Below are 25,947 nucleotides of genomic sequence, written 5' to 3'. Positions count from 1 at the left end.
TTGGACGAGCAGCCAATTTCATGAGCACATCCATTCTGGTGTGCCAAGATTATTAATGAAATCTGGGCCCGGGACCAACCCCTGGGGAGCTCCTCTGGTAATCTTCTATAATTCCTGTACTTATCTCCATCTTAACTAATAACTCGCCACGCGGCACTGTAGCCGATGGATTACTCGAGTCCAAAGCCATCAGTGCTACCGCATTTAGTGTGACCTCCGACCTAAGGCAGGGTAGAAGAGCACCCAGAGCAGAAAAAGTATCCAGAATTCCTGTCAGAAGTGCCAGGGGAGCTCTGGAAACATCCATCCTCATCTCCACAGAAGTCATCCACGGACAGTTAATGGCAGCGCTCAGACTTCTCGCCTCGCTCCGAGCCGTGATTTGCCTGGCACGGCCTAAGAGCCATTAGATCTTATTACATCTTTGTCTGCTCCACCACGGAGCTGCAGTCCCCCCTCCGAGCGGCGGCCCCGCGGGTTCCCCCGCCGCTCGGTGCCCCGGCGCGGGCCGGGCCGGGCTCCCCGCAGCAGTGCCGCTGTTTCCGGCCGCGGGGCCGCCGGTCCGCCCGCCGCAGGTGCTGGTGGTGCCGCTCCCACAGCAGCGCCGCGTTCCCCCCGCAAAGCCACGGCGTTGGCGCTGGGGCAGGAAGGCACGAAATCATCGTCGCCGAATCACAGAATTACCAGGTTGGAAAAGCTCTCTTGGATCACCGAGTCCAACCATTCCCATCTGCCACTAAACCACGTCCCTGAGCGCCTCATCCACCCGTCTGTTAAACCCCTCCAGGGATGGGGACTCCCCCCTCCCTGGGCAGCCTCTGACAGAGCCCCATGACCCTTCCTGGGAATTTTTTTTCCCGGTATCCAGCCTGACCCTCCCGTGGCGCAGCTTGAGGCCATTCCCCCTCGTCCTGTCCCCTGACACTGGGGAGAAGAGCTCAGCTCCCTCCTCTCCACAACCTCCTTTCAGGCAGTTGCAGAGAGTGATGAGCTCTCCCCTCAGCCTCCTCAAGGCTAAACACCCCCCGGTGCCTCAGCCGCTCCTCTTGTTCTCCAGCCCCTTCCCAGCTCCGCTGCTCTCCTCCGGACACTCTCCTTCGCCACTCTGGAGGCTCCGGGGGGAGCGGGGCGGCGGTGGGGCGGTGCCCGGGGCAGGGGGCGCAGGAGCCCCGGGCTGTGCCGGCAGCGCCCGCGACAGGAGCCCGCGCGGCCCCCGGCCGGGGTTTGCCCTCGCAGCCCCTTCCCCCGGCGAGGCTACCCCGATGCCCACCTGCCCGCTCCCTCCCTCGGAAAGAAACCACACCGGGAAACCATCCGGGAAGGCACTTCGAGCCGCGATTTCGCAGCTGCGAGCGGTTCCCCCCCCTCACCCCCCCCCCCCCGGCCCGGCTCCGGGCGCCCCGGACCCCGCGAAGGGCCGTCCCGCCGGCAGGGGGCGCCCGCGCGCCGCGGCTCCGCGCCGGCCACGTCGGAGGGCGCGAGGCAGCCCCGCGGCGGAGGGGCCCGGCCGGGCGCGGGGGGGGGGGGACGCGGCAGGGCCCGGCGGGGCGGGGGGGGCGGCGGCGGCGGAGGGGGAGGAGGAGGGCGGGCTCGCGGTGGCGGGCTCGCGGCTGCCGAAGCCGTTAGCGCGGTGCTGCGGGCGAAGGCCGGGCTTGGAGCTCCCTCCCCCGCGCGAGCCCCGTCCCGGGCACGTCATGGGAGGGAGGTATAAAATTTCCTGGCGGCGGCCGGGGCGGCGGCAGAGCGCGCGGCGCGGAGCGGGGCGGTGCGGGGCGCGGCGCTGCTCCCGGCCGGGCGGGGGGGCGCCGCGGTGCCGCGATGCGGGGCGGCGGGGGCTCGGCCGGCGCAGCGCTCCCCCCGCGGCGCGGCGGCGCGGGGCGCTGACACGTGCGGCGGCGCGGCGGGGCGCCCCCCGGCTCCGCGTGGGGACGGAGCCCGGCGCGCCGCTCTCCCGCTCGCGGAGCGCTGCCAGCTCTTCCTGGAAGCGCCGAGTTTCGCGCGCGGTGAGTTCATGCACCTCCTCGCCAAGGCTCGGCCCGCGGGATCCGGGGAGGCCGCCGCCAGCGCTCCGCCCGCCGCCGCGCTCGCCGCCGCCCGGGGGGCTCTCCCGGGGGGCTCCGCCGCCGCCCCCTCGCACGTGAAGATGTGCGTGCAAAGGGCGCTGGTGCTGCTCTCCCTGCTGAGCTTCGCCACCGTCAGCCTCTCGCTGTCCTCCTGCACCACCCTGGACCTGGACCACATCAAGAAGAAGAGGGTGGAAGCGATCCGGGGGCAGATCCTGAGCAAGCTGCGGCTCACGAGCCCCCCGGAGACCGTGGGGCCGGCGCACGTGCCCTACCAGATCCTGGCGCTCTACAACAGCACCCGGGAGCTGCTGGAGGAGATGGAGGAGGAGAAGGAGGAGAGCTGCTCGCAGGACAACACCGAGTCCGAATACTACGCCAAAGAGATCCATAAATTCGACATGATCCAGGGCCTCCCCGAGCACAGTGAGTGCCGGGACCCCGCGGGGGAGGCGGCGGGAGGGGAGCCGCGAGCCCGGCCCGGAGCCCGGGGGAGGCGCGAGGTGGGGAGCGGCGGGTGTCGGGGCCGGTGGTGCGGGGCCGGCGGTGCGGCAGGCGGCGAGGCTGGCAGTGCAGTGGTGGTGGGCTGGCGGTGCGGGACCGGCGGTGCGGGGCCGGCAGCGGGGCGCCTGCCGCAGGGCCGGGGCAGCCCGTGCGGGCGGTGCGGAGGCCGCGCTGCCTGCGGGACGCTGCCCGGGGCTCGCCCTGCCGGCGGGGGGGGACTGCGGGGCTGCCGAGCAGGTGCAGAGCAGGCGGTGGGGTGAAGGGGAACCCCCGGGGGGGACACGCAGGCACTGAGGAAGCGCGGCAGATGTTGGGCAGGTGTGGAACAGATGATGCGCGGGCCCAGATGTGGCCGCTGAGCGGATTCAGGTGCGGGATGCGTGTGCAAAGACAGAAACCAGACAGACAGACCGAACCCCGAGCACACTGCAGATGCTGAGCGCGTGTGGGCACCGGCTGTCCTTTCGGTCTGTGCTTAGGATTCCTTAGGGCTGGAGGATGGTGGGCATGCAGTTGCACCACCATCCGGGGTGTCCTCCTGCCATGTAGTGCGGTCGTGGGGATGCGATTCGAACGCCGGCAGTTCTGGGGAGGAGCTGTGACTTGGTGCAGGCAGCCTCAGAATGCACTTACTGTGCCAGGTTTATGTTAATCTTGACATATGATGAGCTGGAATAAGAGCTACAATGTGGTAATGCAACAAATTTCACTTAATCTCTAGCAGACTGCGTTCCATATGGTTATACGATTAGCTCTTAGCTCAGGAGACGGCGAGACTCAAGGAACAGAGACTGCACAGGGTAGAGCAGCTTACCCATATTTCAACATTTTTAGCATACTGAAGTGTCGTTTGTGAAATCCTAAAAATATACAAGGAAGCCAAGTCTCTGTGCAAAATACTACAGCCACTCTATGAACCGGTGTGTTTCGTGAAGGAAACTGGGGAAGCACAACCGTGGGAAATGAAGGCAGAGGAGTGGATTTGGATAGAGGGGAAAGAGGAGTGAAGATGTGGTGCGTGAGAAGGAGTAGTGGAAAAGGACTGTGGGTTGGGGAAGATTCCCATGGAAATGAATGACCCTGTCCCAGGTCCCTGTAGGACACTGAGCAGCAGATTCAAAAGACCTAGTGCTGAGATTGAATTCCGAGGAGTGGGCAGTGTAGATGCCACCAGCCAGAGAAAGAGGGAACTTTGGAATTTGGTCACGCTGGCAGAGACTAGCTCCAGAGAGGCTGTGGTGTCAAGCCATGTGCTCCTTTTGAAACCTAGGAAGTTTCATCGCTTACACCATGGCTGAATTTGGCCCCATGTCTTCAGAAGTGGCTGATGTTCAACTTTCCCATGATTCTGTCACTGTGCCAGGTGGTGATCTCAGAGCATGCTCTGAGCCAAAGCCAGTCTCCGCTGGAGAGAAGGGGAGGACTGCTCCATTGAGGGAGCTGCGAGGATGATACAGACAAGTCTGAAATGTGTGCACAGGCACACTCACGCACACCAACTGTCCTAGCTCCAAACTATTAGTCAAGCGACTTTTTGGGTCAGAGAACTCATCTTTCTCAGACTTAAGGTTCAAAAGCGAAGTGAGCTGAGAAGCAAAAATAGCAGTGGAGAGAGCCCCATCCTGCTAGGAAGGAAGGATATTAAGGACTGGGTTCCCCATCTCTACTGTGAGCTGTTTGGTGACACATGGAATGGTCTTTCTGCTGTGCCCCTCAGGCACATCGCCTGAACTATAAGGGGCTTTCAGAGAATAAGTTGCTCTTGACCAGCCAGGGATCTCCTAAAACTCACAGGATTCAGACCTCCTTAAGCACTGACTTGGTTAGATTCAAGCTCAGACAGCATCTGCAACCATCCTGCAATGGTTTTGCATACCTCCCTGAAGAAAAAGAGATGCCGTTTTCTACACCAGTGTGAGAGACAGGCTATTAAAGCCACGAGTTGCTAGGGCGAAGCATCTCTTCCCTCCAAACCTGCCACTTGCAGAGTTCCAGAAGGATCAATTTTTTCTTCGAAGTTATACAGCTTTGGCATGAAACACCTTTAAGTACCAGCGGTACAATATGGAGTGAGGCAATACCTCTCCTTCCTTGGAGATCAAACTCTAACTGCACAGCCATCAGCCTTCTTGGCGCTTGCCAGAAGCAGCAGCTGTGTAGGATTGGCAGCACATGGAGAACCTGTACCTCGCTAAGAGCAACGGTAGGAAGAGGGAAGCTCCCAAAAGAACCTGCTTGCTCAAAGGCTATGGTCTCCTCATTTGTGCAGTCAGCAGCTCTGGGCTCCGCACTAACAGGTCTGATCGTCTGACCTAGCCTGGCACGGACACACAGGGTGCGACGGATTCCCTGTCGGCAGGCAGGGTTACAGCCATGGAGCGTTGTGGACTGGGCGAGCTTGCAGGAATATTGCCTCCACATTTCGTTTCATGCTGGTAGGTGGACACGTCTGGATTCCAGTGTGATTAACACCCCTGAGTTGGGTCTTTGCCTCAAAGCAGTCAGTGTCCTGGGAGCAGGGCCTGTGTCCGGGGCACCCGGCAGGCTCCAGCCTCACCGTCTTCAGAGTGAATCAGTTCCATCTCCCCATCACAGAGGGCTCGTTCCCAGCGTACAAAAGCAACATGAAACTTATTAGGGAAAGGAAGATATCTATTACTATTTCCACTTTGAACATCTCCCAGGACACCAGCACTTTGATAATAAAGCAAGTAGGTAGAAGGCAGTGTGAGGACAGCAGGTGAAATACAGTAGAGGCGGTAATCTCTTGCCAGCGTGGCTGCCCATGGCTGCCTGACAGAGCCAAAAATATCGAGGAGATGATGATAAATTATTTTGCCTCTTGGTTGCACTGTGCTGTAGGACCAGACCTGCAGTCTCTAAATTGACTGTCAGATAAAGCACTGCTGTTGGAAACAGATGCCTGGCTAGATTGACCACTGGTCTGGTCTAGAAAGGCATTTCTGAGGATCACTGGGACACCCCTCGCGGGCAGGCAGTCGGGTCTGAAATGGAAGGGCAGGCTGTTAACAGTGCTATTAATAGGGCTAGGAGTGCAAAACAGCTTAAGGGTGTATTAAAACTCAGTATCTGCCTAGGTCCAGGACACAGAACAGTTATCAGTGTTAAGCTTCAGCCAGGAAGATGCCTTTCGGCATTTAATGAGATCACAGCTTGGGTTTTCTGCGGTTCATTTCTGTGGTGCAAAACCCAGAACTGGTCACAGAGGAGGAATCCCCACTGTGAGAGTCCTCAGGTGGCTCAGTGTACTCTTTGCACGGCAGCGCTGTAGGGCTGAGCGTATCAGCTCATGGCTGCAGTGGGGTCCGGTCTCTTGGGATTACCAAACATCCACCTCTTCAGTAGCAGCCAGAGGCTTTCCTGTATGGGAAAGCACTTCCACTCACTACTAAAAATGACAAAACACCCTCCAATTAAAGCCTGATGTGAGCATCTGGTCATCAGCTTATTGAGTAAAACTTCAGCACCCTAAGAACACATCCTTGTAAACTGGCAGGCTCCTGCTTGCTGAATCCGGGTGTAGCACAAGAGGAAGACCTTCATCTTCATGGAGATGAGACTGGAAGTGAATCAGTGTTGCTCAAAGTAGAATTTGGCATGGGAGGTGAAACTCTGTGCTCAGATGCCATTTCCCTGGGGAGATAACGGTGGTGGAAGAGAGGAGCCCACTTCAGGAACCTAACTTGAAGGTTGCTTCACCTAGGGCTTCTAGCCTGTTTATCAGAGGCTGGAGCTGTGGCTGAGTAGAGGTGATCAGTTTTCTTTCTGTTTTTTCCTCTTTCTTTAAAGATAAATTGTCAGCTGTCGTGAGAGCCCTGTGTTGCACTGGAGAGCAGTCATAGGGAGGCTCTGTAGGGCTGCAAACAAACCTGCATGTGGGTGTAGAGCAAGACCTGCTGTATCTTGTTCACAGGAAGCTTTGGTGATGCTAGATCCTTGAACACTAACAGAGGTCAACAGGAGAGGAACAACAACAATGACAAGAACTTTTCCATGGAGCCAAAATGGGCCCAAAGAAGAGAAGCTTGTCTTCTCTTGAGGACTCTTGTTGTGGACCTCCTAGCTTTTACCTACTCTCTTGGAGCATCTGTGAAATGGATTTTTCTGCTCAGCAGGCACACACTGAGGCAGAGAATTGCTGTGTTATTTCCTGCCCATGTGTCTGATCTTAGGCCTCTCAGCACTATTATTCTGTACTTGAAAAATTCTTATATGTAGTAATACTTATTGATTCCTTTTCCAGGTCATGAGTGAGAACTGATCTCAAAACCCGTATCTTTCAGTACACATTGAATAGTCACTGACCCAAATAGTCTTCCACACCTCATGCTTTGTGGACACTTGGCTGGCTTTCATTTTAGGATGCAACGTCACGGTTTGTAAAAGTAAGATTCAATGGCAATGAGGTCACCTCCTCTTTGGTCTTATGTCTCCAGTACGTGGAGAGTAACACCATCATTGCAACTGGGAACGGGCCCTACTAGCTGCAAATAAGGTCCCCCCACTGCCTTGGCTGGGGTTGTCGTTTTGGATGCAGCTCATGAGCATGAGCGATATTTGATGAGCAGAGTCAGAAAAGATAATATTCGGTGGTCGATCTCTACCGATTCTGAGGCTGTGGCACTGAAATAATGGTGGCACTAGTGGGAAGGTTTTATAAAACATTGCAACGTGGACCAAATTTGAGTGAATTTGTCATGTGACAGCCATGCTTCACAGGTGGCAAGATGTTTGAATGACAGACCTCTGACGGAAAGCTCTTTCTCAAACAATATTTATTTGACACCCCACCCCTCTGGCCTATGGTTCTCAGTCTTTCTATCTTTCTTTCTCCTAGATGAGTTGGGCATTTGTCCAAAAGGTGTCACATCCAACGTGTTCCGCTTTAACGTGTCCTCGGCAGAGAAAAACAGCACCAACTTGTTCCGAGCGGAGTTTCGGGTGCTGCGCGTGCCCAACCCAAGCTCCAAACGCAGTGAGCAGCGCATTGAACTCTTCCAGGTGAGTATCCTTCCCCTATGCCTGAGCCCAAACTAGCTTGGCTTCTTAATGGTTGCCTCAATTGATACGTGCAGGGACACAGAAGAGAGAGAGAAGAAATCACACGCTGCACTCCAGGCTTCTCCCCACATATGTGGCGATACAGTCCTCTTTTTTTCCTTTTACAGCATGGTGCTGTCCTTTCCCCACTCGCGTTGTCTGGCTGCTCTGTGCCTGTTGCAGCTCTTTGCTGCACTGAGGAGGCAGTTGGGAGGGGAACCCCTGAGCAGAGCAGCAGCCCTGACCCTTCTGTCACATTTGCACGCCCAGGTCCCGTGGCAGTTTTGTTCCTTTGACCGCAGCAGTACAGTTGGTGCTAATCCAGCGGGTGAAGTTCTCTGTCTTGTCACTGATTTGCTGGAAAAATTATGCTTGCTTTCAATGTTCCCTTCAGCAGCAGCTCCTGAGGGGCACAATTCATGGCACCGTTAATTCGGGCACTTATCTGGAGTTTGGTTTTGACTCGTCTGACACAGTGAGGTCTGTTTCAGATTTGGAAGTGGTCATAGGCTGGGCCGGACCACTCAACTGATGGTACAGTTTAGCATTCCCTTAGGCTGGTGTCTGTCTACTGTGCAGTAAGAGTGCAACTAGAATCACCCTGTGGCCAGTACCTCTTGAGGACTTCAGCTGGAATTCAGCTTCAAAGGTCAGAGCAGTCCTCTACCGGGTGTCACTACTGACAATGAGGCAATCCCAGAGCTTCTCTGTAGGTTCAGTGCTCCGTGGAGTGGACCGGAGGTACTGCGGGAAGGAAGACATTGCACAGGCTGTGGCTGTTTGGAAGCCAAAAGAGGTGTCAGAGCAGGGGGAGAGATCTCCAAACCTGGTCAGCCCTGGCATGTTTTGACAAAAGTTGAATTGTGTAGGACAAATCAAAACACCACCGTGGAAGACCAGAGACGGTGCAGAACTCCCTGCTGGGCAGGGGACCTGTGGCAAGATCTACTGCCCACTGCTGATTCTACTCTGAAATCCAGACCCACATCCCACAGGTGTATAAAGAAACAAACCCACCCATTGTATCAGCTACAGTGTGCTTCTGCCTCTGGATATGTGCCCCGAAACAAGGATGAATTGAGAGAAGTGGGGCTGCTTAGGACACAGAAATAAGTGTTGTATAGATCTCTGGAGTTCAGGTTGGTTGTAAAGCACTTCCTTCTCACCCATGCCAGGGTATTCCTTGTGTCACACTTGCTGGGACTTAACCTCCCAAATGAGTTTTTAGCAAGCTGTGGAAGAATAAAGACCCAAGGCTATCCCTTCCTTTTGCGCAGCACTGGCTTATTCTTTCTACCGCTCCTTCTGATGCAGATCCTTCGTCCGGATGAGCACATAGCAAAGCAGCGCTACCTCAGCGGCAGGAACGTGCAGACCCGGGGCTCTCCTGAGTGGCTGTCCTTTGATGTCACCGAGACTGTGCGTGAGTGGCTTCTGCACAGAGGTAGGGGTCTTAGCTGTCAAGGCATCCGTAGACACGTGGATCGATGTTTACAGGAGCATCTCTCTGCTCCCCTTTTTGCAGGAGCTTGGCTCACATACAGGACAGCCTCTTTCAGTCTGAGAACAAGCCTTCCCCCAGAGAGCTCCCTCAGTGCCTGACGTTTGCTAGCTCTGTCCCGGAGTCCCCACTGTGCAGCTCTAATGGCTGACTCAGAATGAGGACTTATCCTCAGGAGGAGGAAATGGTTTTCATGGAGAGATGCTGGAACTTCTTATGGTTCTTCGATCCTAAGCCTAGAGGGTTCCCCTGTCCTTGTCTAAACTATAATCTGTAATATACAGAAAATGAGGATTGATCTGGCTTAATTTTCATGTGGACTAGAGCAAACCTAGTAGGGAAAAAATCCGGCAAGGATCCTGGTTTCTCTAGCTGTTTACAGCTTGGCAGGTATAAAGGTGAGGAAATACCAGAGGCTGACACACCTAGACAGATGGAGGCTTTAGCACCGCAGAGAACATACCTCTGCCACCACTGGGCAGCCCAACAGATAGTTATGGGGCAGCTCCCAGCAAGAACACTGACCCCATTCACAGCTGGAGCGTAGGCACTGTGACTCAGCTGGATTGGCCTCACAGATAGAAGTTAGGGGCCACTGAAAACTGGAATGCAGATACTGGCACTGAAAACTGGAATGCAGGTACTGGCAAGCAGCTGTTCCCTGGAGGGGTAAGCTGTGAGCTTGTAAGCTCCTCCTTTTTCAAGCAATCTAAGTTGCGTCGTGATGGCTGGGGTTCAGGGCTGGAATTGCAGCAAGCTCCGGGCAAGCATGCAAGCTGACAAGACACCATAGAGTATACAGTGCTTAGGAAAAAGGATGCTAGGCACCTTGTCAATGCCCCAAGGAGCCAGATGTTTTAATTCATGACACAACATTAAAAAGCTTTCGTAAGTGTCTTATGTTCCCTTAGTCAAGCCCACACAGCGTGAAGTCCAGGAAGTTATCATGAAAATAGACTTGCCTTTGGGAAGTCTGTGTGACTTGGACCACTAGTAGCTCAACAAAACAGGAGGTTGCAGCTGCTGAGTAAAATGCTTCCAGTGAAATTACTTGTCCATATCCAACTTATTTGTTTTCAGATCCCTCCTTCAGACACTAACCAGAAGCCAGGTAGATACTGAGGGTGGCGAAACTGATTTAACACAGACACTGCAAGCCAGCTCTTCAAAATCCTTGTTTTCTAGTGGGGCTTCTTGAAGCTCACAAATGCTTTTGGATGCTGAGTAGCCTAAAAAACAACCAAGTGCTCCCTTCTCACCTGACCAGGAAGTTCCCTTTACCAAGAGCAAGGCTTTTGGCACTGGTGAAGCTGCAAGATTCTGCTTCCCATTCTCCTTTACAAAGCAGCTTCTGTTCCCCAACTCTGATCACATCCCTGACTTTGAGACTGACCTACGGTCTAGGAGTTACCACAGCACATGTCTTCAGTGAAACTTCCCTGCGCCAGTAGCTGTCCTGGATAAGGAATACTGTTTCTCACAGAGTCGTCTTCTTTGCAGAGTCCAACCTTGGCCTGGAAATTAGCATACACTGTCCTTGCCATACGTTTCAGCCCAATGGGGACATCTTGGAGAATCTGCATGAGGTCTTGGAGATCAAGTTCAAAGGTGATAAAGAGCTGGGTTAGGGGAGGCTGTTGGGGAAGGGAGGGCCTGGAGTACCTCAAGAAAAAATGAGGTCTTGCCTTGCATATTTGAGCATTTTGTGTTGCATAACATTTGCCTTAAAGCACACGCTCTGGGTTTGTATGTTGATTATATGGGTATATCCACTTTGTACGTAGGTTAGAAATGGAAGAAAGTAAGTGCAGGCTGGGTGGGTTTGCGTGAGTTTCTGCAGGAAAGAATAATTTCATATTTCAGTTCATCTCTGGGACGTTCAGCTTGGTGCCTTCTCAGATTTCCACAGAGGCTCTGCTTTCCAGTTAGGGTGACTGAAACACAAGGAAGTCAGGCATCCTGTGTGAGGTGGCCCAGAGAGTCAGTGGCTTGGCTGGCCTAAGAACTAGGAACCTCCTGGCTTGCAGCCCTGGGCTGCAGCCACTGGCCCCCACAGGCTCCATTTCTGAGGCTGTTCTGCAGAGTGCCAATGATCTGACATCTTCTTTAAACCATTCATCTTCCTGCCTGTCCTGGGACTGAAGCCAGGAGTGAGTGGGATGGATTAATGGCCCCACCAGCAGTTTGCAAATGGTAAAACAGGTGGCCCGTAAGCCTCTATTTCAAGCCTGCAGCAGTCACATTCACCACGTGTAGAGGGGTCCGGGTGAGGGAAGAATTCCCAGAGTAGTTGAATGTGGTGCCTGAATATCTTTCATTCTGGTTCAGGGGCAGGTAGGAGAGTGTTAAATGTATTGAAAAGTCTCGTATCCTCCACTTCCACACTGATTTCTTACTTGTGGCTCCTGTTTTTCTCTGAAGGCATTGACAGTGAGGATGACCATGGCCGTGGGGATTTGGGGCGCCTGAAGAAGCAGAAGGACTTGCATAATCCTCACCTCATCTTGATGATGTTACCCCCACATCGGCTGGAGAGCCCAACGTTGGGAGGCCAGAGAAAGAAACGGGCCCTGGATACCAACTACTGTTTCCGGTAAGTGAGAATCCTGCCTGGAGTTGACCAGGTCCCGTGCCTGAGGTGGGCAAGCCTGGTGACACTCCGTGCCACAGGGAAAGGCAGAGCCCTCCAAGGGCGTCGTGGGTCACCGTGGTGCCACAGGGGCTACCTAAGGAGCACAGCTCTGCCAGCTGCTCCTCGGGGTGTCACTACGTACTTCTCACTGGGCTGCTGGCTAGAGGGAGACTTGCAACAGCTTCCAGGAGCACAGCCTGGGCAGGGACCCGTGGCAGCCCCGTTTGCTCCAGGTGCTGCCGTGGGCGAGCAGGGTGCTGCCGCACTGGGCCAGTGGTTAAGCCGCCTGCCAGCGGGCACGAGCAGTGCCGGGCTGCCCGTCGCTTCCTGCCTGTGCCATTCCTGTGCTGCTCGGTGCAGGAGGCCACCAACACCCGCTGTGCACCGCTGGTACTAGTCCTGCTCAGGAAGCTGCATTACACCATCGTATTTAAGGCCCCTTTTTAGATTCACTGTGTTCTCTTTCAGGAACCTGGAGGAGAACTGCTGCGTGCGTCCTCTGTACATCGACTTCCGACAGGACCTTGGCTGGAAGTGGGTCCACGAGCCTAAGGGCTACTTTGCTAACTTTTGTTCAGGCCCTTGTCCGTACCTCCGCAGTGCAGACACCACTCACAGCACGGTACGTCCGGTATATTACCTTCTCAGGGCCTGTGGCTATCGCTCCCACTTCCTCCCTAAGTCTAATCATATCTGGTCTCTTCAAAAAGCAAAAGCAGTTCAGATCAATACTTGTTAAAAAACTGTCTGGGCAAAATGCAGAACAGAGTGTAGGTGGTTTAGCAGGGAAAATGTGCTTCCTTTGGAGTCATACTGAGCCCATGCTTCCAGCCAAGTGTTGAGGAGGACGAGGATGCTGTCTCTCGGATAAGATGTGAAACAGCAGGACTGATAGTTTTAGGGTACTGATTTGGTAACGGTCAGAGTATTAACTGAACTGTTCACATCAAACGTCAGCTCTTGTAATTATCTTCTGCCTAAATTTCTCCTGCAGTTTGCACTGGGCAAAGGGCTTTCCTACGCTCTTTGCCAGGTTGTCATGCAAAACTGCTGTGCCGTGGTGTGCAGCTGCTGTCTGCTCCCACGAGGGCAGCTGTAGCCCGAAAGCGAAGGAAAATCTATGTCCAGAAGTGAACACAGCCATGCAGTAATCTCTCCTTTTTGCACAGCCATCCTTTCCAGATGTATAAATCCCACCCCAACTATGGCATGGAGGAACCTACTAGGCAGTGGGATTAATTAGTAAAAACTGGCAGAACGCGAATATCTTTAGGTATCTTACACAACTTTTGTTTAACATGAGTACAGTAGGCACCTGAGCCTGCCTGCTGGGTAGAGTGGAAGAGGAGAAAAGCGATAGAGAAGAAAAGCGATAAGAGAAGAAAAGCGATAGAAAAGAAAAGGCACAAGAGATGTACAAAGGGGAGAAGACAGACTAAGGAGCAGGCAGTCCATTGCTGAAGCAAGAAAAGTCATAGGAAAACTCTGTGCTTCTGCCCACAAAAGAGTAGCTCAGTAGTGGAGAGAAAGGAGATTTTAGTATGGTTATGTTCTGCAAGAAAGGAAACCATGAAGCGTTAAGGTCACCTCAGTGATACAAGAAATGTTTAGAAGAATAGAGCTGTTGACAGCTTGTCAGCATCACCGAGGAAAAACATGGTGAAAAGGAGGTTTCTCACCAGTCTGTTTAAACTACTGTCTGTTTAGTGGAGTGGCCCCAGAGCATGTGGTACCCCTGTGGTACAGCTCAGTATCCCAGAGAGCTTTCTACCAAAAAAAAAGCTATTACATGGATCTAGATGATAGAACGAGGTGTTTCCTTAGCACCTCTCATTCCCTAAGACTGTAAAGTAGTTAAAACAAAGTGCCAGACCCTGTCTTTTATACCAGATAAGCACTAATGAGACCACGATAGTGCAGGTGAGCTCATGTTTTGGCCCCACAACTCAAGAAGTTGCTTACTGCTGAGAAGTGGCCACCTCTGGCAAGAAACGTGGCAACTGTTCTGTAGCGGTTACATGGCTGAAGTGTACGGTCATCTGTGGGCTGAGGCCAGCTGGGAGGAGGGATCCAGTCGGGTCCCAGAGGACGTACTCCTGGCTCCAGCATTATAATGTAATGACTTGGAAAATGGAGTGGAGAGAGAAGGCATCAGACAGTTCAAAGCTGGGAGGGAATTGTCAGTACTCAAGAAGATTGGCATCCATCCACTGCTATCTAGAGATGTTGGTTGAAATAAGCAGCTTGATGTTCTTTCTTCTGGTTTCTTTAATGGGACTCAAGACACAGCTCCAGGCTGGTTACACCCAGCCTTGTTAAAAGCAAAAATTTTGACACTGTTCACCATACCAAAGTAGAGATTAAAGGAGACAAGTACTTGTGTTCCCTTCAACCCCTGAGCAGCAGCCACAGAGCAAGGCTACTACAATTTGAAATAAAAATAAAAGAAAGCAAGCTTTAAGAGTCAGGTGAGGGCAGGTGAGAACCTTTAGAAGCAGTCCATGATTGGAAAGTGAGTGGGGAGCTGGGGGAGTACTGCTCATGTCAGGGAAATACACTCTGATAAGTACAGTCCGAACACCTGGAGACTTACTGGCTTCGCAGTCCCTTCCTGTCCTCAACCACTTAAATATATTCTTGGCTGCATCACCACGTTTACTTTGTTTCTGCAGGTGCTGGGCTTATACAACACGCTGAACCCTGAGGCTTCTGCTTCACCCTGCTGTGTCCCCCAGGACCTGGAGCCGCTCACTATCTTGTACTACGTCGGGAGGACCCCCAAAGTGGAGCAGCTCTCCAACATGGTGGTGAAATCCTGCAAGTGCAGCTGAAAGGCACCCCAGCCCACCCGAAGCCAAGAGAGAAACTGTCAGCACCCACTCTCCTGCTCCCGGGCTAACACAAAAGGAACTGGGGGTCAGAGACTATGCATGCTGAGGGCTGAGTGCCAAACCCTGTGGCTTAGGGGCTGGCAGCCCTTGGGGATCTCTTCTGGAACATTTCTTGGTCTTGTTGGCAGTGTCACGTTCCTTCTGGGAGTTAATTTGGTGACACAAAGGCCACACTCTCCAAAACGGCTGGACAGTTGGTGCAGAAGAGAAGGATAGGGTGGAGGAACTGCTGTGTTTGAATGCTGGGTGGTTGAGCTGGGAAAGCAAGGGAGTGAGAAAGAGCAAGTGAAAGGAGTAATGGAAATGGGGAGATGTCTTCTGTTTCAGCTTTAGCAATCTTAGGACCTCAGCCCTCCTCGCTGGCCTGAAGAATTAAAGGTTTCCCCTGTAGGAAGATACCTTGAAAGTTTCTTTAGAGAAAAAAATGCACCAAGAAGGGAAGCTGCTGAGAGAAGAAATGCTCAGAGATACACATAGACTTTTATTTCTCAGAGCTGTGATCCAGGAGTCCTGCAACTGAAACTGTCTGCCAAACCTGTAAGTCCAATTGGCAGATCCTGGCTATTAGTTTCTAAATGCAAACTGCAAAGCTCCCTGGCAGCCTGCTGAGGGTGGGCAAATACAAGGAAAGAGGGTGCTGAATCCATTTTCAGAAGACTGATGCCTCCGTTCAGCTCTTTTCCTTTCCTGGAGTTTCTGGGAGATGGTTTCTGGGTCAGGGCAGAAGCAATATCTGTGGGTACCCGAATGCTGGGCCCATTCATTCATGAGCTGATAGATCCTGAGGACCTCTTGTCTGTTGTGGTTTGTGAGGTGCTTTGGTGTGCTCTGCACATGTTCTGCACAATGACATGAACGTGGCCCAGGCCTCACCTGCCAAGACTTTAAAAATAGTAATCTCAAAAACATTGTAAAAAATAAATATTTGGGGGGTACATGCTCTTTTTTTTTTTTTTTACAAGCAAGTTGTTTGTTGGAGGGTTAGATGGTTCGCCATGTTTAAACTGCTACTGCTGTGACATACTTGGTCTAAAATCTTTCCCCTTTCCAAAATGTCTCTTCAATGGAACACACAGAATTTAGGTCAACCAGGGAGCTCCAGAATGGAAATTCCTTGGTACCCTCAAACCGTGTCTGGCGTATATGTGCCCTGTCTCGCTCTAGTTCTTCAGACATGTACATCACTTCTGGCATCTGCTTTGAATAGATTAATGTAAAACTTCCCTCACGTGTAAAACACTTCCGATAACACTGTTTAAATAACCAGGGCAGCGCAGTCGCCACAGCTGACGGGTGTCCTGTGGCCATTTGAACGTATATGGTCTGCCGGTACAGACCTACACACACAGGTACACGAAGCCCCCCCTCCTCCTCCCGGTTCAACGTGAACACTGCAGATGCTCATAAAAAAACTCAGATGATGTCCAGGCAAGAAATCAATGCATCCTTTTAAAAGTATGGGCTTTTTCAACTCCCAGAGGTAAAAATCTGGTGCTTTGCCTGCCACACGAGACTCAGAGGCTGTCTCTCTGACTCTCCACAACTAAAGTTATAGAGACCACAGAGGGTCTTCCCTGTTCCTTCCCAATTCCTGGTCCGCAGCAACTGTGTGTAAAACAACACCAAGGTGGGTAATCACTTGTGGCCAAGAGCTCTCTATGGTCAGCTCCGAATTCAGCTGTTCCATCACGCCCTTCAAAACAGTGGCTGCTTCCGCGTACCCCCCGTGAGGCTGCCCTACTATGTCACCTGGAACACCCCGATAAACTGTAAGCAAACCTGCGCCCCCACAGCTGGCTAGAGGTTAGCAGGCATGGCTCAGCGGAGGGAGCTGCCAACCTGTGTGGAGTTTCCGCTGGAGCATCCATGCTCTGGTAGAGGCACTCCCCGATGCTTAAGCTTTATCCCTTTCATCTCTGTGGGGCTCCTTGACCTGTCATGGGTGTGAGGATGAAAGGTGCAGCTCTGAACAGCCCTGCAGCACTACAGTATCCCTGTACAGCTCTCCATGCCCGCGCTTCCCTCTCCCACCCCCACTTGCCCATGGAGGGAGCAAATAAATGCATTATGACTACACTACCATGCTGATAGGCCAGAAATTTAGTGGCTGCGATGGAGGAGGGTGTGGGGAAATCCAGATGCCAATTGGCATAGGAATTCTCTCTAATCTCCTTTTAGCAGCAGCCCCTGGGGAGGTTTTGGTTTACGAGCTGCAGCCTGTTCTCTGGTCATTGTTCCTCCTGAGCCCTGGGCTGGCTCTGCTGCCCATCCAATTGAAGGGCTTCCTCGCTAGTAAAGGGGAAAAAAACAAACCCAAGGAGGGGGAGCTGCAAAGAGCTGAGCTAGAACAGTTGCTCAGCTCGCAGTCCTACGTGGCACTTGGAGCACGCCAGAACCACCCACGGATTAACCCTGACGAGCCCCTCGAGGTGGGTCTGTTCCTAACCCTTGTTCATTGCTGCTCCTCGGCAGCAGGGAAGGGTGGCAGAAGGACCAAGGCTTTTGCTTCCTCAGAAAGAAGGCAAAATGGCAATGAAAGATCAGAGGAGTAGAGTCTCAGGGTGTCCAACCAGAAGGGACACAGGTAATCTCGTGGGTGCAGTAATTCTTCAAGTCAAACAGACACATTTTAAGTTCCTGCTTTTCCGTCCAACCTTTCATTCCCCGAGCAACATTTGAGAATTAGATTTGTGAGACAGGATCTGAATTCATTTTCTTACTATTAAAATAGCTTTTCTAGGGGATGTTTTGGCTATAATTCAGCAACAAACTATATTCACACACACTGATGACACGGGGTTAGTAATAGATTGCATAGACTCCTGGGTGCAGGCTTACCATAACGTTTCAGGACTCTTGCGTGAGAAGGCAGAGGGCAGTTCTCTGTATGCTGTGTTACCAGCTGGCAAGCTGAGCAAGACAATGGGAGAGAAAAAGTGGGATCTTCACTGCCAACACTGAATACAGATCCCAACAGTTTCCTTTTGTTGTTCTCAGGAACAAACAAAAGCTGATGAAAACAATCCCAGCACACTTTCTGTCTCTCTAACAAAGATCAATGGTTTAAAGAGTGAAAAAAACCCTATTCTGCGCTGCCATAAGGCAGATCTTACACTGATCAAACGACCATCTGTGTAGTCCCTGCTCCTCTGTGGCATACTCTCGTACCGCACGCTAGAGGCCTACACCTGAACTTGAACACCTTGGTTTTTTATGCTGTAGAGCTCTGCAAGGAACACTGCTTCAGTAAGTGCAGGGATGTACACTGATATTCTTTCAAAGAATAGTCTTTGCAGACTAAATGAGCCTTTGTTCCCGGGTCTTTGGGGTTGGACAGTCTTTAGCTGTCTCACCGCACTTAAAGAAAGCAATAGCGTATGCCCACGACCACTGTGTGAACCGGGATGTGCTGCTTTGTGTTTCATCTTTCCATAACCAACAGACATCAGTTACACATCGTAAGCAAGCCGGACCATATTGAGAAGTGACAGAAGATACAAGAGACAAACATACTTGTCCACACCTCTCGCAACATCAGAGCTCTGTTCTGCTCTGTCCTGTGATGTTTCACATCTCTCTGTTGTAGGTACCAAATTTCCATGCTATTAAGTATACAGATCCTTATCTTTCTATGCTGCTCTGAGGCTTTCCTTACTGATGACTAGTGCTCTCACGAGAGCAGAAATACAGGAGGTCTCCAGGCTCCAACTAGTTTGTAAATGAAAACACTACAGCCATCGCATGACAGAAGAGGATCCATTGCACTGTCTTACGAGGCAGATGTCTTCAACACGGCCCGGGGGCCGATGCAGGGCAGGTGCAGTACTACGGGGTGCGCAGGATGCAGCTCTAAGGCCATCTCCATTGCGCAGAAAAGGTTTTTTACATGCTGGTGGCATGCAAAACATAACTCTGCAGTACTGGGTTGTCTTCTCTTAACGGGTGATTGAAAGGAACGAAATCCATCAAGCAAATACAGTCTGCAATAGGTAGAACCAACAGCGTGACACTGGCACACTTGCAAAGCCAGACTGACGTGGTAGTGCGAAGTAATAGATGGATGTATGGGCTGCCTATAAATTACATTGACTCTGGTTTAGAGTAACAGCAGCAGTTTGGATACAGCGCAAGGAGGAAAAAATGACTTCTAATCCTTTAAAAAACATTGATTAACATTTTCTTTTGCATTAAAAATCACTAGAATATTTTGGTCAAAAGCTGTATAAAGTCAGTAACTAACACACATACTATGATGCTTAGTAAAAAAAAACTACCTGGACTTTCAGGTCTCTGCTTTACCAATATTTCCTTTTTTACACAGTCATTTAAGCTTTGGTTCACTTTTGATGCAGCTCCAGAAGTGAAAGATGAAAGCAACTAAGCTCAGTATCTTTTGTCCTCTCTTTAAGCGAGGCTTCAGATGCTCTGTAAAAATGCAAGATCCTTTATCACCCAACAAGTCAACATAGAAGAGATGAGACAGTTTTAGTCACTGGGAAATAGCTTGACTTAGAAATGAGTTCAGATACAGCAACAAGAAATACAGCACATGAAAACTGCTGATTAACAGTTGCCATTCTCTTACTTTTCTAAGTAACAGTAATGCATTTGAGATGCCACTTATGCCCAAAAGAGCAGAAAGAATAGGGTACGCTGTTTTGGGTGTCACTGTGTGCTTCCAGGAAAGACTAAGTTCAAAGATTACAGACCTCAGTTACTCAGCTGCTTTTAAACCATCCTTCTCCAGGGCAGATGGCAGAGATGGTCTGGAGGCGTTCAACCAAGCAGCTGGGGGCCTGTCTCAGTGCCGGCCTGCAATTTCATGGAAAATACACTTAGGGATAAGGACCTTTATATCTAGTACAGAACAGAGATCTCTTTACAGCTGTGGTTCGTGGCAAAAAAAAATCACACGCTATTAGTTTCCCACATCCTGCAGACTTACTGAACAGCTTTCAAGCAGAAACTCCACCCCGTGTGGCACAGGCTCCCAACGTTAAATTACACCAAAGAATACCAATGTTTCAAGCAGTATCTTCCGAGGACAAAGATTTATTTCTCCCCCTTTGAGGTGGGTAATGGGTTTTGTGTAGGGTAATATTCTTTTTCTTTCATTCCACTTATTTGGTTCAGCGCGATGATACTTCATCGCTGTCCACAGAGACACAGGCAAGAAATAATTCCATGGAGGGCTTATGCAGATTGGAGAAAGCAAAGGTGACTTCCTTTTCTGGTCTGCCAATACTCGGATGTTTCTCACTAGCTGCTTACAGACACTCATTCATCACACACAGAAATCAGCACTTCAGATGAAACTCATCGATGAAGACAGGGAAGTGAAAAGCAAAGACAAACTAATACCCACTTGAGTAGCACATATATAATTGCACTCCCCTCATGTACAGCTATTATAAAGCCAAAATGCTTTGTTATTCTCCTTTCTGCCTTGTACTAGAAAGTAATTCCTGTAAAATGCCTTCTCGCCAAGATGAGTGAGAAATAGTTCTAACGCCTCCTCACTGAATCTCTTAATTGAAGCACTCTGAAAGGGTTTTGAAAAGGGACAGACACAGAGGTAGCAGAGAAAATACACGTTATCCTTCAGTATGCAGTAGCCACCACGCACAGAGACATACACGGACTCCAGGCTGAGGAGTACACAGAGATGGAAAAAATAAGGAATTGCAGGATTTGTTCCTGATTCTCTATTACTCGTGCTCCCAAAGTAATAGCATCTGTGCTCAGAGCTGGGATCAGCAGATGCCCAAGCAAAAGTAGTACTGCTATTTCCTTTGATGCTCTGGCCGGTCTAACACGTGGCGTTGGCTACAGCCAATATGCAAGGCAGAAAAGTTGAGAAGACACACTGGCTATAACTGAGCAGAAATCACTATCCCAAAACCAGTGGGTGGGAGACCAGCAAAGCTGACAAAACAAGCTATGTTCACAATAAGCCAGCACTAACTGGTCATTTGCCAGACAAAGATGGAAGAATGCTGTTTCTGCCAACGATCTTCTGAAGACAACACCTCTCCTGGGCTAGGGTAAATCTATACCCTCCAAACCCTTCCACAGTTTTTAGTGGTGGCTGTGACGACTTGAATGAAGAAGCTACAGAGCGAAAACAGAGACGAGAGTTCCACAAGGATGGATAACCTGCAGCGATTTGATCCCACACATGAAACACAGTGGAATAAGGATACCTCAGAACCCCTGGGAGGAAGAAAGGAATGGAATCCGTTATTTACTGAAGCTAAACCTTGCAGCAAAATAGCCCTCTGACAATTCTGGATCAGAGCTGGGGGCTACAGCAAACATCGCCACACGTAGCAGAGTAGGCTATGAGAAGATAGATCCAAGGTCTTGAAGCCCACAGCTGCTGGGGAGCTGCAGGCGTTCAAAGTAGCAACTTCTACAATTAAGTTTTCACTAATCATGAGCCAACAACTTCATGCAGGAGTAGAAACAGCCATTTCGGAGATGTATGGGTGGAATTCAGTGCTTACAGACAGCAGGACAGGATCTGAAGGTATAACTACTTCAAGAGTAGTGTGGGGGTTTTTTTTAACGTATCTCTTGGTCACTGACAACACGAGACGATAAATGCTGTGGAGTTTCTTGAAGAACACAGCTGAAAGCGAGCAGGATCACAACTGTCTAGGAAATGAAAGATAAGCCAATGAAATAAGAAAGGGAACAACTACATCCAAGAACTGCATTTTGGATAAATGAAGTAGCCAATGTCTGTCATATGCATGAGTGGAACAGAACTAGAAAAATGCATGTTCTTTTCTACGAATTCATGCCTGGAGTAAGCAACAGTGAAACCAACAGGGTATGAATATAATTATTTCATCTTCTCACAATTTATCTGGTCTTGAATGACAGAAAATATGCACAGTCCAAGAGTGAACATGAAAACAGTCATTTCAAGAGAAAACACTTTCCCCCTCTGACACTGTTTCTTCTGTCAGCCATTTGGGCTGATCATTATCTACTTGCCAACACACGACCACGGTTTCTTAACACTGACTACACAGGCTAGAGCTGTGGAATAAGAAAACAGATCAAACTGGCTGTTAGAACCCATCTCTGAGTGCTCTGATACAAAAAAAGGGGAGATTTTGTACCCTTTGAGAATTACAGCCACAGCTTTTGCTGTTTGACAAGGCAGAAGTTACAAAATACTGACTTTTCCTTTTAACCTGGCACCAACAAAGAGCCAGAGCCAAAGCTGCTTCCTATTCATTTTAAGGATGGGTGGATCTTCTCTCTAATACATTTTCCAGCTGCTGATGTTGTTTTCTAACGCAAGCAAATTAATTCTCATAGCATTAGGCAAATTTTAACTGGACTGCTTCACCAAGCCAGTATTGCAACTGACAGGAGCCACCTGGGCCTTGGGGTTCAAGCTTGGGTCTGAAAACATCAGCCAATTTTAAACGTTTATAAAGCCTACCCAAACGGTAATCAAAATACAAAAATAAGCCACACAGAACATGAGCATCCAACAGTGAAACAAAGACAGATCTAAAATCTTGTCCGATATAACAACAGCAAATATTTTGGGGGTGTGAATTAATAACCGAAATGATAACCAAAACAAACAAATGAAATGAATTTATTCAAACCAACCATTTCTATGACTCTATGTCAAAATTCAGGATGGTGACCACCATGGATGTCTCCAGTCATATATTCTAATATTTTTCTCTGCTGTTGGTTGCCACGTAATGAGAGCAGAGAATCTTGGCTGTTAGCAGAGTAGGACAGACTGTAACGGCTGAACAAATGAGACTTTGTGTTCAAACTTGGACTTTAGGAAGAACAATACAGACAGCTGGAGGACCTCCATCTTATAAAAAGATCTCACGGTTAGTGATCACGAAGAGATGGGAGGAAGGAACCCCCAAGACTCAGCAGCAGAAGCTCTCAGAGGAAATCATTCAACTCAGCTTTCACGTGTATCGTCAGCTTCCACAGACGTTCAGGTGCTCTCCTCAGTGGGTCCTCTCACCGAGGCCTCCTCTTCACTTTTTCCCCAAGTGTTATGGGAACGTGGTGGTATGAAGTCACTGCTGCTTTTTCCTTTTCCCCATACTTGAGGCACTCTGGATTCCTCACCTAGTGTTCAGTGTTAGACCTTCTCCACAAGCAGAGGCTGGAAAAAAACCCACAAAACAAAGATTCTGAGTAATCATGAAGGACTGTGTTGTGGGAAAAACCGCGGCACTGCTCTGCAAACCTTAACCGTCACCAGAGATCTGGATCTCTCCATCACGCAACCTTTCTCTACAGTAGCAGATGAGATCACAGATCAGTATGACAAACCCAAAATTAATAAGCTACTGTGTGAAAAATACTCTTGGCATTCCTGTCAAGCCCCAGAACACCTTCTTCACTCTGCCTCTGCCTCATCACTCCACGTGACACTCCAGTAGCTCTCTCCTCTTCCTATATCTGTAGCCTTTGTCTCTTTGTGTCTTTTAGTCATTTGCTTCCGCTTCAAAAGTTGCTGAAGACCTTAGTGCAGAAAAGATGAGGGTGTGAAAAAGCTGATCTTTAAAATAAATGAAATGAGGGTATGGAAATTTTTTTTCTTCCCATTATTACATAGATATTTAATTCTACATACTGCAACATTTTTCCTACTTGTGCGTGTTATGGGGAAAAAGTCAATATCATCTTCACTCCTTTTACTTAAAAGTCCTTAGATAGTCCTTTAAAAAGAAAAATCCAAAACGCTTAGAAATGTACCAAGGTTTTTTTTTGTACAGTTTGCATTCTACAGCTAACCCAGTAGGTAAAGCCTGTCCCGTGTACTTAGCACATCAGCTTGCTCCTAAATGTAAGCGATCTTTGTTGAGAACTGTTCATTAAAAATAAAAATACACTCTCCTTGAATGCCCAGCGCAGAGACAAACATCACACAGCAGAGGATCTGGAAAGATGTTTAGAAAGCAGGATTGCCAGCTGTGTCACTGTACAGAAAGTTTGGAACCTGAATTAGGAAACAAACTGTCAACCATATGTACTAAGATAGGACACCAATCCGGAAACCTACCCCTGGGCAATATGCTGAAATTAATGAAACAAAGGCAGACGAGAGAGGCAGCCATCTCAACCTCATCGTCCTGTTTTGAAGAGACTTCTCAGCCTTCCTTTTCCTACAGAAATGCACAGTACACTTTGCCTTTTTTCAGGCAATTAAAATCTCTTTGTGTGTTCCTCTTTTATGGCTACCTTGAGGACTCAACACACAGACACACATTTCTATGCCTACAAGTAAATATGCAGGTTTCTACCTTTTGATTTACGAAATCATTTAATTAATCATTAAAATCAAATGATTTCCGAAATCATTTAATTTCATAATTCAATGAAATATGCAGGTTTTCATATATTCAATTCAATAAAATATTCAATATTTCATTGAATTATGAAATTAAATGATTTCGTAAATACTAATGTATATAATTCTATGACATTTGATCATTCAAAGCTACCGGCGAGCATTCCACCTCCCTCTGCTGGAACAGGTTGAAGTTCCAGTTGAGTAGAGGGGACAGAAGAAAACCTCCCCCTGACAGCTGCCAACGGTAAGCGTTGATCCTGCTCAGCCGTTCAGAGTCATCACAGTGAATCACCACATACAAGAGAATGAATTTCCTTTACTCTCTGCCCGCATGTTTACATCCTATTACACCACCCGTGACTGCACCTCAAACTCTAACATTTCTGTACTTGGAACAGTTACGTAGGAGGAAGAAAAGGATTACCCCCATTTCATGGATATGATCCTGAGTCACAAGAAAATCACAGGACTTGCGTAAAGTCATTCACAGGATATCCACACGCTAAAATTCAGTGCCATATAGACTTTCCCAGCACAGATGTACACAGCCTTGGTCAGATACGCGTGCCTTACGTCCTCTGCGTCCCAGCTGCAGGACTGAGACAGAGCTCAGCACTGGGTTAGATGACTGCATCAGGGACCGACGCTAACATTTTTAGAGCTACTTTGGGCTGTTTCATCACACCCACAATTTGTGGCAGGACTAAGAAAGATGTCGAAGCCCTTCCGAATCTAGTGCTGAAACCAGGAGCTTCCTTTCTCTTTGAAAGGCTCTGATAATCCTAGAAATTCAGATTTTTTTATTCCAGAGAAGAGGGAATTTCTAAACCCAAGTGTTGCCAAGCATTCACTTGATAATATATAGTGCAACCAAGAAAGGCAGTAAGTAGCTGGGGTTTATTTATATCCCTGGGTGACTGACACTAGCAAGCCGGGACAGCTGACGGGGGAAGGCCACCCTTCCTTCCCCCATCTTTTGGGCACAATTTCAAGCTGGCTCACTGGCTCGGGCAGGCAAGGGAAAGCAGCAGCTCCAAGTCACGACAATTTACTTGGGAGCACAGTGCATTGCACACGTGGTACACACAACTATATTCAGGTGAAGTCTCCCTTCATGAAAAGAGCAGCGTGAGCCTCATTAACAAATTGAGAAATAGCAGTGGAAGCCAGCGTGAGCGGTGTTGTTCCCCGTGTTACAGACAAGACACCAGGTGGGCTCCTCACCCTGACCGCTAATGCCCCTCTGTACTTGACGGCTTTCATTCCGATTTCCCTTATTCAGCTCCCTACTCCCTGGTTTGTTGTGGCTCTCTCTTCTCTGGCTCTCCCCCACATTTCATTTCATAACTTCAGACGCTCCTTTTACCCTATTCGCACACATTTTGGCTTCTATTTTTAGTCTCAATAGAATAATGCCAGATTAAAACAAAATCCAGTTTGGATGGGCAAAGTCATCCTCTCTATAGGTAGCTTAATGCCAAAGGGCCAGATGTGAGAGCGGAGTAGCCAAGACGTTATATAACCTCTCCCCAGTCTTTGCACACCTGATCGGGAACGGCATTTCCAACACAGCAAGGAAATACAGGCACTTTGCCATCACTTCACTACTGAGAACAAGCAATGCTCAGCCTCCAGTCAGGCAAAAATGCCAGCTGCCTGAAGTCATTACTTATCCCGCTTCGGAATTGGCTTTGAGCTTGTCAGAAGTGAAGGCTCCTAAAAATTAAAGCTGGGTTCTAGTTCTCAAAAAGGGGAGGCGATCTTCTAGAGACTGTCCTTTCCTTTTTTTCTTGCTTTCTCAGTGGTCCTGAAACTTGGAATGTCCTTTCAGCGGCATAAGAGGCAGTAACAACAGGAAAAAGCTCCTTCCTTTCATAAAAGAGAGGCAAAACGTGGATTAGAGGTCCAAAACTGGGGGCTGCTCTCACAAGTTAAGCAAT

At 49.7% G+C, this 25,947-nt stretch overlaps 2 protein-coding genes across 7 annotated transcripts in view; one reads left to right on the top strand and one right to left on the bottom strand.

The window, feature by feature from the left end:
- Window positions 1-1,830: 1,830 nt before the first annotated feature.
- Window positions 1,831-15,860, top strand: TGFB3 (transforming growth factor beta 3). Its single transcript, XM_054068644.1, has 7 exons — window positions 1,831-2,489; window positions 7,426-7,589; window positions 8,943-9,072; window positions 10,630-10,737; window positions 11,551-11,722; window positions 12,230-12,383; window positions 14,434-15,860. The coding sequence occupies exons 1-7, from the start codon at window positions 2,012-2,014 to the stop codon at window positions 14,590-14,592; spliced, it is 1,365 nt and encodes a 454-aa protein (XP_053924619.1). The 5' UTR covers window positions 1,831-2,011; the 3' UTR covers window positions 14,593-15,860.
- A 4,378-nt stretch (window positions 15,861-20,238) lies between these two features.
- TTLL5 (tubulin tyrosine ligase like 5) overlaps window positions 20,239-25,947 on the bottom strand; it is a 127,817-nt gene continuing 122,108 nt past the window's right edge. For all 6 annotated transcript variants that reach the window (XR_008449999.1, XR_008449998.1, XR_008450000.1 and 3 more), the window contains one exon: window positions 20,239-22,813. Coding sequence is in view for 2 of the 6 variants with exons in the window: in XM_009563631.2 (XP_009561926.2) it covers window positions 22,773-22,813 (41 nt within the window). In the remaining 4 variants the exon portion in view is untranslated. The remainder of the gene's footprint in view (window positions 22,814-25,947) is intronic.

The sequence above is a fragment of the Cuculus canorus genome, chromosome 5, assembly GCF_017976375.1.
Source record: "Cuculus canorus isolate bCucCan1 chromosome 5, bCucCan1.pri, whole genome shotgun sequence".
Lineage (NCBI taxonomy): Eukaryota > Metazoa > Chordata > Aves > Cuculiformes > Cuculidae > Cuculus > Cuculus canorus.
This window is presented reverse-complemented; position numbering and strand designations above follow the sequence as displayed.